The sequence below is a fragment of the Punica granatum genome, chromosome 4 (genome assembly GCF_007655135.1).
Source record: "Punica granatum isolate Tunisia-2019 chromosome 4, ASM765513v2, whole genome shotgun sequence".
Lineage (NCBI taxonomy): Eukaryota > Viridiplantae > Streptophyta > Magnoliopsida > Myrtales > Lythraceae > Punica > Punica granatum.
The window spans coordinates 13,038,341-13,053,395 of record NC_045130.1 but is presented as its reverse complement, the minus strand read 5'-3'; the positions used below and the strand labels follow the sequence as shown (position 1 = coordinate 13,053,395).

At 42.1% G+C, this 15,055-nt stretch overlaps 3 protein-coding genes across 3 annotated transcripts; all 3 read right to left on the bottom strand.

The window, feature by feature from the left end:
- Positions 1–464: 464 nt before the first annotated feature.
- LOC116206441 lies at positions 465–1,202 on the bottom strand. The gene has a single exon (XM_031539317.1). The coding sequence runs from the start codon at positions 904–906 to the stop codon at positions 712–714; it is 195 nt and encodes a 64-aa protein (XP_031395177.1). The 5' UTR covers positions 907–1,202; the 3' UTR covers positions 465–711.
- Positions 1,203–3,779: 2,577 nt separating this feature from the next.
- LOC116206439 (protein NTM1-like 9) lies at positions 3,780–7,684 on the bottom strand. The gene is made up of 7 exons (XM_031539315.1): positions 7,285–7,684; positions 6,648–6,940; positions 6,133–6,372; positions 5,677–6,048; positions 4,898–5,212; positions 4,551–4,805; positions 3,780–4,458 (listed from the first exon to the last, which is right to left on the bottom strand). Exons 1-7 carry the CDS (start codon positions 7,448–7,450, stop codon positions 4,171–4,173), a joined length of 1,929 nt encoding a protein of 642 aa, XP_031395175.1. The 5' UTR covers positions 7,451–7,684; the 3' UTR covers positions 3,780–4,170.
- A 3,007-nt stretch (positions 7,685–10,691) lies between these two features.
- LOC116206440 (E3 ubiquitin-protein ligase MARCH2) lies at positions 10,692–14,158 on the bottom strand. The gene is made up of 7 exons (XM_031539316.1): positions 13,934–14,158; positions 13,231–13,618; positions 12,441–12,575; positions 12,247–12,289; positions 11,657–11,722; positions 11,447–11,561; positions 10,692–11,019 (listed from the first exon to the last, which is right to left on the bottom strand). The coding sequence occupies exons 2-7, from the start codon at positions 13,605–13,607 to the stop codon at positions 10,889–10,891; spliced, it is 867 nt and encodes a 288-aa protein (XP_031395176.1). The 5' UTR covers positions 13,608–13,618; positions 13,934–14,158; the 3' UTR covers positions 10,692–10,888.
- Positions 14,159–15,055: the final 897 nt, after the last annotated feature.

Below are 15,055 nucleotides of genomic sequence, written 5' to 3'. Positions count from 1 at the left end.
TCGATGTGTCCATCGACCGGATTAATTCAGTGGGTTCAAGTCGAGTAAAGAGAGTAAAATTCAGTGGGTTCAAGTCGAGTAAAGAGAGTAAAAGGTTGACCCACTAAAGAAGTAAAGTCCTCGAATTTCTCAATTTGCAAGGATTGAATCGAGATCTTACGTAAAGGGTTAGTACTACGGTTCACAGTTTCACAAAATTCTATTTAGTTAGACGAAACCTTCGGTTCAGCTGAGGTCCAATGCCCTCCGCATTCTGCCCCTTAGAGCAAGCAAACATTGAGGAAGCGCCGAGTTATCAACCTCTGAATTCGATCCCGAAGTTAGGATCTGATGGTGAGCGAACTCAAAGGGCCTAATGCCCCATCCATCGAGCATTTTGCGGCATCCTCGTCGAGATACTAGTACAAATAACTAGTGAACATTCGACACACTAACTAGCTATGATTAATGACCATAATGAGAGGAGAATGCAGAACAAAGGAGTTTTTCTTCTTTTTTTCCCCTCTTTTTCCCTTTTATTCATGGAAGAACGACAATGTACAAAAATGCTTATCCTGGGAATTACAAGAAACTCTCACCAACCTTTTAAAAAAAAAGAAAAGAAACTGAGAGAATTAACAAGAAAGAACCGAAACGAAGAAAAATTCATTAGTGGGAAAACAGAGCTCATCCGCAGAATATATACATACGTGGGAGGGAGAGGAAACTTTTCTAATGGACACGGGGTGAAGGTGAAGGGATGAGGTAGGGAGGGGGAGGGGTAGAGGAGGCAAAGGGGAGGCTGCTGAGGATGAGGAAGCGGACCCGCCTGGGGAAAGGGAAGTCGCGGAAGACGTGCTCCAGCAACCTCGCCAGCACCGCCGTGTACTCCTCCATCAGCTCCGCCAGTTCCGCCACCAGTATCATCTCTCTCTCTCTCTCCAAATTCTCTCCAACAGGGGATATTGAAATGGTGAGGTATGGACCCAACAAATTGACCCGAAATCAACTCCGATTCACCCGATAAAAGAAATCTGCTGCTCTTGTGCTGTGCTGTGCTGTGCTGTTGACGAGTAAAAGACGAATCTTAATTCTGATTTATACGAGAAACTCGGCGGCGGCTTGAGTTGAGACGAGAGATAATAATAATAATAATAATAATAATAATGAGAGAAAAGCAAAACAACGGCGGCCCCGGGCAGAGGGAAGGGCAGAGAAAGGAAAGGAAAGGAATGGAAAGGGTGAGGGGGACGCGGCAGCCTCGGTTCCACGTACGGCCGATGATATTTCACACGACATGATAATATAATACAGATAAGATACGAAATTAAATAGATTTGGATTGAATATTTTTTATAATCGATCTAAATGGATCCAACCCGTTTAAACACGGTTAATAAGCGTGTTCTATCGGGTTGAATCCGTGTAAACCGATTATACATAATTAAACTTGTTTATTTAGACATGTTTAATAGTGTTATTATAATCATATAACCCGTTAACCCGTTTATCTATTTGAATTTACCAAAATATCCTTATATAATCCTAACTTTCGAAGTCTCTAACCTAATTTTTTTCCTTTCTTTCATCCAATCCAACACATGTCGTGTTAACGTGTAAACATGTACATGTGTTCGGGAAAACGAGTTAATCGGATAATCATGTTGTGTTAATGTATCCGGATAATTGAGTTGATCGGATAAACAAGTTGTATTAATGTATCCGGATAACATTTATAATCGTGTCATGTATACGTGTACATATTATGACACGTTTCGATAAACGGGTTTAAACGTGTCTAAACGAATTGACACGGATATAAACGTATCGTAGATGGGTTTTCAAAACCTGATCCGTTTAATAATCGTGTCGTGTACAGATTATGACTTCGATGACACGAATCCATTTAGACACAACACGTATATACACGACACCATACAAACCGTCACCCTAGTTCTACCTTGCCATCCATCCGGTGGGCTGGCTGGGGGTGGGTTCAGTATCGCCACGTGGGAGGGATGAATCGAGAAGTCTGAGGATGGCGTGTGGGGCCCCAGCCTATTTTGCCGAATGTTATGTCTTATTTTATTTTATTTATTTTCTAGGTAGGATGGGAAAGCTTCACTCAAAGCTGAGTTGAGTTGATCCATTTGTCTGTCGTTTTTTGTTTCCGTATTAATTATTGGATTCATTAATGTTGAACAACAATTTGTTCGTTCGTTCTTATCCATTCCATCCTTATCCATCACCTTTCTATCGCTCCGCTCCCCTGTCAATTGATCCTTTTTTACTTTTTCTTTTTTAATGATTATATGAAGAGGATATTTCGGTTTCTTCCGAATAATCCCTACCGTTCACGTGAATATTCGATAAATCTATAGAGCAGGTCAGGTCAGTCTGATCATACGTCTTTGAACATTTTTATACTCTTGCTCTCGAGGCCAGTGTGGGTTGGCCACCTCGCCTAGGGCAAATCGGATTTTGATTCGTTTGGTTTACTGTTCGGGGTCTTGTTCGCTCGTTTCGAAAGCTATCAGATTGCTTCTCGATTGTGATATCATCCACACCCTTTCTTGAAAACCATATGGTTTCTCTTGCCATCATATGATTATTTTCAATTATTGGTGATCCTACAATTCTTCTTCTTTTTTTTTTTCCAGAATTCACTTAATAGTTCCCTCGGGTTTTATATAAAGGTTATTGTACCACATGAAGTCCCAAGCCAATAGATTTTTTTTTTTTAATGAGCGTAATGACACAGTATCACGTGATATATCCATTACACATAACGTATTTTATAGTGTTTTGAGACGACGATCTACTTCAATTAACTGAGAAAACTTTATCGAGGTCTCGGGGACTCAGAAGTGCATCTTTGAAAACCTCCTTCCAACCCTCAAATTCTTTCCACACTCCCGTCAAATCTGAGGAAATCCTTGTGGAATGAACTGAACGATTTTCTAATTTGTGAAAAAACCATTTGGTACTTATGGACAGCAGCGCCTCTATCTCGAGTCGTGCTGGGCCGCGAGGCCCCAGCCAAGCCCGACCCAGTTCAGCTTTTCCAATCTGGATCCAATTAAGGCTCCTACAGAAGAGGGAAATGTTGCAAAGGGTGGACGCATCATCGGCATCCCCAGGGTCTAGGGCTCCTTAAGCAATTCCAGTGTGGCCCGGGGAAAGCTGGGGGGTTGGGCTAGGACTCGTGGAGCCTCTTCCAACTCCCCATGGGCTCAGGCTCAGGCTCGTCAAGCTCCTCCACGAGACTCTTCACCTCACCAAGCCCATCCCAAGCAGCTTGAGCTTGTCCAGCGCCCCATCCTGGTGGGTCGAGCTAGGCCAGATCCCCTTGTTTTGGGCTTGAGCACTTGGACCTCGCCCAACCCGATCACCACCTGCCATAGTGTCGACGATAAAAGTACAAAAAGATCAGACCGAAACTTCAAGCGCAAGCTGCTTTTTTTTTTTCGCTAACCCGAAGTGTCCGGGCTTCGCCCGACTAATCCTTAGAACTCCGTGAACCCCCGACGACACATAAAGCAAATAATCACGCCAAACGCGCTCCGGTGACTCCAAGGAATTTCGAATCCAATCCGAACTCCAAGGAATTTCGAACCCGGGATTGGACGCATGCTGCTTAAAGAATGAAAAGGCTACAAATTGTCTTCTTACCCCTGATTACGAGGAGATTGACGCTTAGCCGGCCCATAGAACTTGCGGCTCTGAGCTTCCTGCCGGAATCAGTGTTTTTCTTTTCATTTCTTTTTTTTTTCCTTTTTTGTGACTTTTTCATTATCATATAAGGATATGCAAAACCTTAACTCGGAATCATTTACACACAGGCACGTCTCCGTCAATCGACAATGCGAATACACTTGCAATAAGAAGCTAACTCTACATTCAGCATCAAAGGGTGGACACTGGTCTCCACAAGCTACTGCAGAGAAGTCGAGCCCCGATACATAACGCTGAGCTCGTCTCAGATACATAAACTAACCCTTAAGACCATCTAATGCCACTACCAAACAACACTATCTACCAGGAAGTTCTCAGTTGATCGGCTAACCCAAGACAGAAGGGGCATGCAAGTGAAGAAGTAGACGGTGCCTGCCTCATCAATCTACCCATAAACAAGTAATATGCACACACGAGCTGCCATGACGAACTTAGAAAGATGTGACCCAAGGGTAATCACGATCTGAGGCACAGCAGCATCCCTACAGGGAGAGCGACTACTAGGACCATAATAATCACAGAGGCGCCTCTCAAATAGTGAGACATGGGACTAGAACCTCGGAGAGCCAAACTCTTGTCGGAGCAACTTCCTGTTTGAACACCTGATGATTTGCCGCCTTGTATTGACCTCAATCTCAGATTTGCGGAGCGCTCTTTAGCAATATCTTCCCCATTATCAAGCTTTGTGTTCTCCATCTTTGGCTCATCAGTGGCAGGAAGATGCTCCGGCTCTCCTTTATTATCCTGCATAGAAGATTACCCATGTGTCAATAACTGGTGGAGAGGGCCATACCTTGGGAGAGAGTACCTTATGATTTGCAGCTAACGACTGTTACCTCGGTGAGAGCAGATGTGACTTCTTCGTCATCATGTACTGAACCAGGTTTCAGATTTACTTGTAGGTGAATTCTTCTCGCAGCAGTTCCCTGGGCAGCCACATTTTCTGATTTCTGCTGCTGTCGAGGCTGGCGGCTCTTGATCTTGATACCCGTTCCATTATGATTATCAGGATTCTTTTCATTTATCGATCCTTCAGAAATATTAGATGCTGCAACACTCGAAGGGCAGGTGTTCTCTGCAGTATCTCCAACCTGCACAAGACAGTCAATTGAACCCTCGAATCAGCACATCGCCTTTCTATATTTATACAAACTAAGATTTTAAATAAGAAGAAAACTCTTGCCTCCTCAGTAGCAGCCGACTGCACTTCCTCATGCTCCATTTGTAAACAGAGTCTCCTCCAGGCAGTGCCCTGGGAAATGGGAGAATGCATGTTCGGAGGCAGTTCACGTTGACGTGTCCTAATCTTGATTCCAGCTCCACCAGCAAAATTGTTGAGAGATTGACCAGTTGATTCTTCGACATTGCTGATCTCATGATTAAATAGACCTGAAGCCGAACCACCAAAGAAGACATCTTGTAGAGCCCCAAAATAATTGTGTTCCCCTCGTACAAAATTCTGATTAAGCTGCGGAAAGACTCCCAAGTTTGCATTGTGCTGTTATTGGAGAAACGGCAAAACAAAGGGAAACTTCTGGTCAGGATTCGATTGTGAATAAATATATCCAGTTTAGAGTAACACCAAGAGTGAAAAATACAAAGAGAAACTAGACGTTATACACACCAGCAGCAGCTACTGGAGGCTGGAGAGTCATGCGTTGAGCATCCCCTGAATATTTTAATTTAGATTCAAAAGAAAATTCCTTTGTGATTTTTGTTTCTTTTTGTAACATTATATAAACACCTTTTAGCACTAACTTCTATTTTTCGAAAGATAAGTTACTGACACTATTGGAAAATGGGGACGCAGATGGTATGACTACATATTCCCATCCATCTCCAATAAGACACTTGATTAAACAACTTGGTTCTGAATAATTCACAACACCATGCAACACATATACAAATATTCATTATTTGAATTATAGAGAACTGTAAGAACTAAATCAAACTATATTTTACCTGAATTTGGGCCATCTGAGTGTCAGTATCACTGAAGAGTCCACTGTCTTTAAAAAATGAGGGCCCTGCAAGATTGACATGGATCTCACCTCCAACCACAGAGTTCTTCTGACTAGTCGATTCCTCGCAGGAGTCATCATGGTTGTTGAAGACCTCATCTAACAATTCAGTAAGAGAGATGTCCTGCTCACTAGTCCCATCCTGGAAAAGTAGCCCATCATGATCATTGCCAAAGTCATTGGCGAAAGGTGAACCCACATAAGGCACCAGCTCTTCTTGATGGTGAGATTGATCAGGAGAGAAAATTTTGCAATCCACTTGATCATATGGAACATTAGACGAATTTGGATCGTCTCCTAGGAGTGGATGCCCCTGGTGGAAAAGACACTTCTGGTCAGTCCTAAGGAATAACTGTAAATTTTATGGTGAAAACATACAAGAAGAGAACGGACAGACCTTGAAGGTTGTTCCCTCTGTCATATCGTCCAGCTTATCAGTTAGCCACCGCTTAATACCTTCTGATTGCCTATTCACTCCGGCGTCTGATGCTGGTGTTCCTTGTACAAGATCCGAGGAGGTCTGCTCAGGAGAGGACTTGGCTATTGGCGAAAAACCATTCGGTTGGACATCTCCATATTTCAGGGCTTCGGGCTTCTCCTCTGACTTTCTGAACAGGCGGCAGAGAACATAAGCACCCTGCGCCATCAAGGTAAGAGCAAGCAGAAGCATATAAGGTTAGATGGCGGACAAAGCCCTTCTGTATTTTATTCTAAACTCACCAGTCTCAGCCAACCATGTCGTAGGAAGACATGTCACAAAGTTTAGCATCAATATGTCAGAATATGCACTCAATGTTGAAGTAATATTCACCAGTTAAAAAAATAACAGAGAATAGCTTATTAAGCCCAATAAAGAAATAGCAAACATCGAAAGAACTTAAGCCACGCATGAGGAAATGGAAATAGTAGTACCTGGCCAGGACCAGTGCCATCAAGGTCCTTCTCCGTAGCACGATATTCGTGCATGATCCAGTGCGTCCGCTCACCTTTAGGAGCACGCCCCCTGTAGAAAACCAAGGTCTTCTTCATCCCAATCAGGGTGGTATTCGAGCCCGACTTGCGGGACTTGATGGTCCGATCCTTCCCAGTGGCCTTCCAGTAACCAGCATCCGTTGCCCGGTTCGATCTGTGACCATTTGGGTACTTCCGGTCCCGTGGGCAGAAGAAGAACCACTCAGGATCATCCGTCTTTATCACTGACAGCCCTATTGATCATAAAATGGATAAGAATCAAACAAGGGGGGCAAAACAAAAAAAAAAAAAAAAAAAACACAACTTTAGCGAAGAACACAACCAAATGACACCAGTTCCAATTCTGGAAGCAGAACCTGACCAGCACGAGGCGAAATTCCTGAATCAGAGTCTTTTCCCTCTTTTATTTAAGCGAAATTTCAAAGAGGAATCTGATTTATTGGGGGGGAATAAAGGGAACCCCAACTGTCAATTAACGAATCAGGTATTCAGAATTTCGGCCGCTCATGTCACGGCAAGCAGTAATTTATTCCAAACAATTGAACTATAAAAAGAATGAGAAACCCGGTGAGGTTACCGGGCAAATCCCAGGGCTCGAACTTGCAGACGTCAATCTCCGGGACCACCTCGACCTCGGAGTGGCGCCCGTTTATCTTCAGCCTCAGGTAGTGGCTTATCAGCTCCTCATCGGTGGGACGGAACCGGAACCCTAGGGGAAGGGAGTTCACTGAAATCACTCCCATCTCGCAGCGAGATCACTTCACCACCACGACTACCTTCTTCTATACAGAAGCGAGACAGAAACCCTAATTTGACAACAGATCGACCAAGCAAATTGCTTTCGCTTTCCGGATTCCGAGGCTGATTGATTGAGGTTTGGTCGGTATTTTGCTTTCACACTGACAGGACAAGCAGCTTTCTTCCTCAGCTCAGCCCACAGCTCTGCTGCTGCCTTGCCTGCTGGTGGTTTAAACTTTTTTGGATTTTCTTTATTTTTCTTCTTTCCCCTTTATTTTTCTTTTTCTTCCTTTTTCCTTATTTTTCTTTTTTTTTTTAATTTGTCGTAGCTTGCTGAGATTTCCGGAACGCACGTGCGGACCATCTCATGCGCTGCTTGTCGGCTCGTTGCGACTGCTGTTTTCTGTCCACTGACACACGCACACGTGTAAATTGCATTGGTCTTATCCGGCTGCACCGAGTTTCGATCCCACTGAATTTTTGCTCGCCAATCAACACCATAACGAGAAATTCATGAAGTGACCGCGAGATGTCGTGGATTCAATCCTCACTAATAAATTTCTCAACTAATCGAAAAAATCATTAACGTTATGGGGTGTTGGTGGTCAATTAATGGTATGGTTATGACTAAATTGAAGGTGTAAGTGTAATGTCGGGAGCGTAATGTGTTGATCCTTGATGTTTGAAACCGACATCATTTTCAATTTTTCATTGCTATCAAGCACGCTCCCAACTTTACCCTTCCACCTTCAATTTAGTCATCGCCATCCACCTACCATTATTTGACCACCGACACTCCCCCTCTCGGCTGTCACTGGCACTGAGGAGGTCATCCAGTGAGCTCCCCCACCAGAGAGGTCACTAGAGGTATCCGAAGCCTCCGGCAACGAGCTGCCCGAAGAGGCTCGAGACGATCTCTCCCGCGTTATGTATAAAACTACACTTTTAGCTTACTATCTTGAGATGCTTTTCTATTTTAATTCGTTTTTTATTTTTTTTTGTTTGTTTTAATCCAATAGTTTTGTTTACTTTTTGTTCTAGGGCTTTTTCTTTTTATTTGTTTCGTTTTTGTCATATACATTTAGTTGCTCTTCTGTTTTCGTCGTCTAATTAAATTTTCAATTAGGAAAATGTTATGTTTTGGTCCCCAACTTCTGTAATTTTTTTAATTATATCCTAATTCCCTCTCTTTTTCTTTGCAATCATTTATTCGGGAATAAACATTTTGTTATTTAGTCCTTTTATGTTTTGGGTTTAAGTCTCCTGCAAAAATGCAATGCAAACTTTTTACAATAAAAAATATTGCAAAATATTAAAATTAAAATATCAATAACAGAGGAGGGAGATTGCGGAGAGAAAAAGTGGACGAAGGAGGGCAAATGTCAGATATTAACGCGGTGGTCAAAGACTTTCTGTTATGTCCCCTTTCTCTCTTTGCAAAGAAAAAGATAGTGAAGAGAGATCAAAGTGGTAGAGGCTAAAATAGGCGGCCATCGGTCAGATGATGTCGTCGACGACCTCGGTGAAGTGGCGGATGCAACATTCTCGGGGTCACAGTTGTTTTTTTTCCGGTGGAACGATTGTTTTGAGATCTACTGCTCTATCTCTTTGGGTAGAGCCAGTGACCAACATTAATCGAGGTAAGCTCCTGACAACCTCGCACAACACGGTTGCCGCAGGAGTTGAGCCCCCACAACCCTTTCACTCTAGCTCTGATATATTTGTTTTAATTTTTAAATTTTTAATTTCAATTTTCCATCTTCACGAAGAGAGGGCAACATGGAATGTTACCAGTGACATCGTCTATGTGATGCTATGCCCGATTAGGCCCACGCCCTTCTCTCCATTTTCTGGTTTCATTATATGTTTTTTTAAAAATTAGTTCGATTTTTTCGAAAATGATTTTTAATTTAATATGATTTTAGCATTTATAACCGAAAATCAAAGGAGAAGACTAAGAAAATATAACATGTAATGTTATTGAAGGAAAAAGAGAATTACGAAGAAATCGAAAAAATAATTAAAGTTGAGGATCAAAAGTTGATTTTTCTCTAATAGAAAATTGAATAAAATGATGAAAATAAAAAAGTAAATAAAGGTACAGGATAAAAACAAATAAAGATAATGAAATGGGCTCAAATAGAAATGTAAGTAAAGCTATTGGACGAAAATGAAAATGAACAAAAAAAATAGAAAGTGAATTAAAATAGAAAAGCATCCAAAGGTAGTGAATTAAAAAAGCAGTTTTTCTTTTTCCTTTTGGCCTTTTAATTTTTAATTTTTAATTTTTAGTATTTAATTAACACCTTCAGTGGTTAGTTAACGGCGAGTAAATTGCAATGATTAAACTAATGGACGGAAGTATGGCGTGCGAGTGTATTTAATGACAACGAAAGGTTTTGATGGGTATAAGAACCAAATTGATTAGTTTAGTCAAAAGAAAAATGTCGTAGGAAAACAATGTTCTATCTTTGAGGGCTCTGTGGACTAAGAAAGAGGCGTCTAAACGAAGAGAGAGCCGTCGTCCTACAAGGGATGCTACCGCGGGGTACGTATGGGGGCTGCTGCCTTTGCCTTGCCTTCTTCTTTTTTCAAACGCAGAATTACCGTTCTGCCCCTGAGAGCCTCTAGTAACATAAGATCAATGGGTCACTCAACAGTTTTATTTGGTCCATTATTTCCGGGAGCTCGAGCATTTGAGTATACGATGGCTAGCACGAAACCCGCCTACAATTTTACGTGTTTCATGGACCCACAATTGCTCTGTAACACCATGATTGTCGATTACTCATCTTATGTTGTGCAGTTTAAGATAAAAGAATCGTGTCATTCACTCTTTTACTTTTGTCCCCTTTTATATCGCTGTAAAGAACAATGAAACGTTTCACGGACTTTAATATGGCCGTGGCATCGATCGAATACAATGGAAAAAGAGAAGAAAAGTAAAAGACCAATGGTGCCTCCCAACCCAAATACGACATAACCACATTAAGGAAAAAGGTTACCCGTCGCTGGTAAATTGATTCTTGTCGGGCAAAAAGCACCCAATTCGAAACCCAACATATTCCCCTTACTTTCTATCTTGCCATTTCCCTTGGAATTGTAATACTTCCACACACTCTCTGCACCAGCCACGGTTGGATTTCGGTCCATTGCGAGATCCTCGCGATTTTCAACTAGAACTCGATAACTAGACGAGACCCCAATTGACGTCCCATTTAGAGCGAAATATCGAGCTCCTTGAGGTACTTCCAAATCCAAAGCGATATATATATAAACCAATCAATCAGAGTAACACAACACAATAACAGACAGCGTCTCCTATACTCCTATCAGGCCTGCGCAGACTAAACCAGCCACCTTAAAACTTATAGACAACTGTAGAGCCGTTCCGGATTAACCATCATGTTCCACCACCTCTCTTTCTTATTTACAGTAATAACTCATAGTGCAGGATGGTACCCGAGATTTACATTTGTTTCCACCCTCTGCACGACTCTCCTTAAGCTCCATTCATGGCAGAATTCAAGCGTGAGCCGAAGCGCAGTTCCTAATCCGAGCACAACGATGACTCCTGAAAGTCGTTGAAGAAAATTAACAAGCATAGTCATTAAAACTGAATCGGTTGTCAAACTGATCAAGGCTAGGCATGATTCAAGGGTTAAAGCAGAAGTTAAACAGGTCCAACAGCTAACTATTTAGTTTATCTTTGGCTGGAAGTACAACTAGTAGAAATAATAGAATATTGACAATTATCTGGCTAATTAATTTTGTCAAGGCAATTCATAATAAGCTCTTTGCCTTGGGCAGACAAAGCAGCCAACTGGTAACCATTTTCTGAGGAAATCACCTGGCTCGCCGGTTTAGTTGCATTTTAGTGTGTCGCAAACAAGCGGACCAGACATTTTAAGTCCCCAGTCAAGCCGATCAACCAGATTCAATACTGATGACTTTGCTCACAACCTACTGATAATTGTACAAAACTCATATAACTAAATTACCGATAATGATGTTCACAGGGAGGGCCGAGACACCGAGAGTGACAGATATGAGCACGTCTAACAGGAGACCACCAATGAGGATTGAGAATGCAACCCAAAGAGGACTAAAACAAGTCTGCTCAGTCAAAATTTAAGCAGAAAAACTGAGAATTAGCCTTGCATTTCTTAAAAAAAGCATCCATTAATAAGTTTCATAGAGTGGTTCCTTACCCTGCGCTCCTCTGTAATAACAGAACCTCTTAAGGCTGGATCGACCCTCCAAATCCAAGAGTTTCCCTATTTCATGAGAGAAGAGACAATCAGAAACAACAATAAGATGCCAGGTCTAGATGTAGGCCTCAAAGCAATCAACAAATTGTTTGCATTCAGAAAATTTGCTTTGTTAATATGCAAGAAAGCGAGGGACACCACCCCAAAGCTGATGAGAACAAAGCATATTTACCCAACAATTTATGAGACTTGTTTTTACTACTAACATCTAAATGCATATGCACCTCTAATTGATTTAAGTAATACCCTCTAATTGATTTTGCATATAAACATCTGATTTGGTTTTCATCATTTAAGAATGCAAGCACTCTTGCTCATGGATTAGTTATCCATAATTACTTTCTGGCAATTTGCAAGAAACAACAGATTTAAGTTCAGCAAAAGTTAGCATATGACATGTCTTGAATTAGGCTGAAGGTCTAAAAGAAAGATCAGCATGCCTGCTACTGGTTAATAAATCGATTAAACTAAACCAATAAATGTAGAGATAGGGTTCCATCCACTTATTACAGAAGAAACAGGATACTTACAGTCGGAAGGGGCTCTGGAGGTGACACATTTGTAGCTGCTTGTCTGCATTAAAAGGCCAATAGGATGGTGTCACCGTTTAACCAAAAATTAAGAAATGGATTTAGTCACTTAGAGTTAGCTTGAATTGATAAGCAAATGGAACCCTATAAAAATGAAGGCAAAATTAAGAAAATGATCTTTTTCGATTGCTTACTGGCATATCTCACATTTGTTTGATCCCTTCGACCGAAACCATGTGTCTATGCATGACCGATGAGCTTTTGCAAGCCCACCTCGACATTGGCATCCAAGGTCTATTAATGCCTCATCTTTGTCCTGCTGACAAACTCTAAAAACAGCATGAAACATATTTTAGCCTTACAACCGTAAGATGCATAAAAAAGTCTGGCTTCACTCTTCCACTGCAAGGGCAAATTGAAAGAACTAACAAGGTCCCCCAACTGGCAGTCGTAAATCCATCTAGCACCAGGCACAGCAAAGAGTGCAGAAAAGGAAAAATAAGTCATACTGCACTCACTTTAGTCATTGAAAGGTGCAACCAGATATAGTACAGGAGTATTACATCTTTGTTAGTTCAAGAGAAACTCTACAGAAGCATAGAGGCCATTTCAAGTCCTAAACATAGATTTGTATCTATCATCTTAAAAATCAAATGTGATGAAAAAGTAAGCCAGGTCTTCCCAGAGAGCTTCGTTTTGCAGTGACTTCTTAAGCCAAGGTGGTCATTTTTTGTTCTGCTTCCCACTGGCTCATTAATTAAGCTACTGAACATAACATAAACATCCAACATAAAACCAAAAGTACAAAGATTGTTGAAATTATCAGATTATTCAAATTATCTATGTTGATGGATGATCCAGTAGCTAAGTCAAGCCACCAATAATACGAACTAATGAGACATTAATCTAAAAATGATCTGCTTTAGAAGAACACGAAACAGCATAACGATCACAAAAAAGGAGTTCCACAGAAAAGAACTACACCTGCATTGCTCATGAGAGCTCCCATTTCTCGATAAGTAACCCTTTTTAGGAGAAGCCACCACAGCCAGCTCCTCAAGAGATTCCAAAGCCTTTGTTGTGCCCTCAGGTGGCGCAAGCGGCTCCCCCGTTGACACCACAATCGTGACAGGTGGCAACAGCTGTGGCGCCGTTGGCAGATGCAATGGTGGGAGCAGCGGCGGCATCGGCGGCGAAGGCATTGGTGGTAGTGATGGGGGCTGCGGCGGTGCCATAGGCACGCGGTCGATACCGCCTGGACGATCGGACACTGGAGCACCGCCCTGCTTCTCCAAGTCAGCTACGTCTCCGCAGTGATCGTCAACTGCAGCATCACCACTCCTTGATCCATCTCCCCGCATCAAAAACACCTCTGCAGGAGATTCCGGCAATCAAAAACAATAACCCCCAACCTTCTATTTCAACAGCCCCGAACTCACAGCCCCAAAACCAAACCACCGCCCGTCCTCTCCCCCCCCCCCCCCCCCCCCCCCCAAAAAAAGAAAAAAAAAGAAGAAGACTCCCACGGCACAAAAACCACGAAATTCAACGCCAATTCCACCACTCCACACTCAATACGCAATCCGTCCACAGATTGATCGCCATCAACAGCATCCGCAGCTCAAACGCGGCCACCTAACTGCTGACCGAGCTCAAAGAAAATTACAGAATCAAGTAAGTGACGCACCTGAGCCGACCGTAGAATTGCACAGCTGCTGCTGCTGAGGGGATATGACAGCGAGAGAGAGAGAGAGAGAGAGAGAGGGTGGGTTGGTTTTGGCGATGGAGGTGGAGGAGAAATGGAATGGAAAGAAGGAATTTTCGCGGAAATTATTTTTGCAAAATTAACTTAATTTCCATGAATGCGTTCATCCATCAATTCTCTGCCCAACGCAGAACTCATTTTCATTCTTTTGCCTTTTTCATTTCCGGGAAATAAATAAATAAAAATTCAATTTTCAGATTTTTCAATTTTTGGTTGGTGACATGCCCCCAATATTTATTGCGCCACTGCCCCCTCTAAACATAGGATTTATTGGGTACACCGGGCGTATGCTCCTCCCGGGAAATAAGAGCGCGAAGCTGTAGAGGGGAGGTGAATGCACCGGGCGTACACAATCATCGCTCGGAGCACCTGTTTGCCGGTTGCAGTTGCAGATGGAGTTGGGACCCTCCATTCCCCTTGCTCTTTCTCGTGCTCCTCGTGGGAAAGTATCAGTACTTACTAGGACGGAAGTATTCGTTGCACCCCGCGATCGTTGGATCAACACTTAAAGGTTATTTTCGTGTACTCATCCAATGATCCAACAGTGGCTACAAGACTGGTATTTCTATGCTTCTCGTGTTTTCTTTGTCATCCGGATCATGTCAGGTTCCGCCCATCTTCGTGGGAGGGAGATTCAGTGGTAGTGATGGCGAAGCCCTCGTCCCCCAAATTATTAACAGACTATTTGGGATCCTCCAAAATGCGAGAATTTAATTTTTTTTTTACACTGTTAAATTCTGATATTTAGAATGCAAGCGACAAAACTACCAAGATTTATCCCGAATTCAATTCATTTGAACGGTAATCTTAATTTTAAATTTTACTCTATTTAAAAATGCAATTTAAACGAGATTATTCATTTCATTTTAATTAAATTGCTTAGTTTTTCAAACAACATAATTCACTTACAGTTAAATTGAATTAAATTGAATCAAACTGAAATTTTCTTATGGTGAGGCTGTCTCAATTTCATCCTGTAAAATTCATCTTCCAATTTCACAACGTCGATCGTGAAACTTCAATTCTAGGTCCAATTTCAGCCTG

Coding starts and splice junctions, on each gene's coding strand:
- LOC116206441 (XM_031539317.1), bottom strand. CDS start 906: ATGATACTGGTGGCGGAACTGGCGGAGCTGATGGAGGAGTACACGGCG.
- LOC116206439 (XM_031539315.1), bottom strand. CDS start 7,450: ATGGGAGTGATTTCAGTGAACTCCCTTCCCCTAGGGTTCCGGTTCCGT. Junction 5,213..5,676: donor CTCAGATGGCCCAAATTCAG/GTAAAATATAGT, acceptor CTCCAATAACAG/CACAATGCAAACTTGGGAGT. Junction 4,806..4,897: donor AGTCGGCTGCTACTGAGGAG/GCAAGAGTTTTC, acceptor TGTCTTGTGCAG/GTTGGAGATACTGCAGAGAA.
- LOC116206440 (XM_031539316.1), bottom strand. CDS start 13,607: ATGCGGGGAGATGGATCAAGGAGTGGTGATGCTGCAGTTGACGATCAC. Junction 11,723..12,246: donor CTCCAGAGCCCCTTCCGACT/GTAAGTATCCTG, acceptor CTCATGAAATAG/GGAAACTCTTGGATTTGGAG. Junction 11,562..11,656: donor TTATTACAGAGGAGCGCAGG/GTAAGGAACCAC, acceptor TTGACTGAGCAG/ACTTGTTTTAGTCCTCTTTG.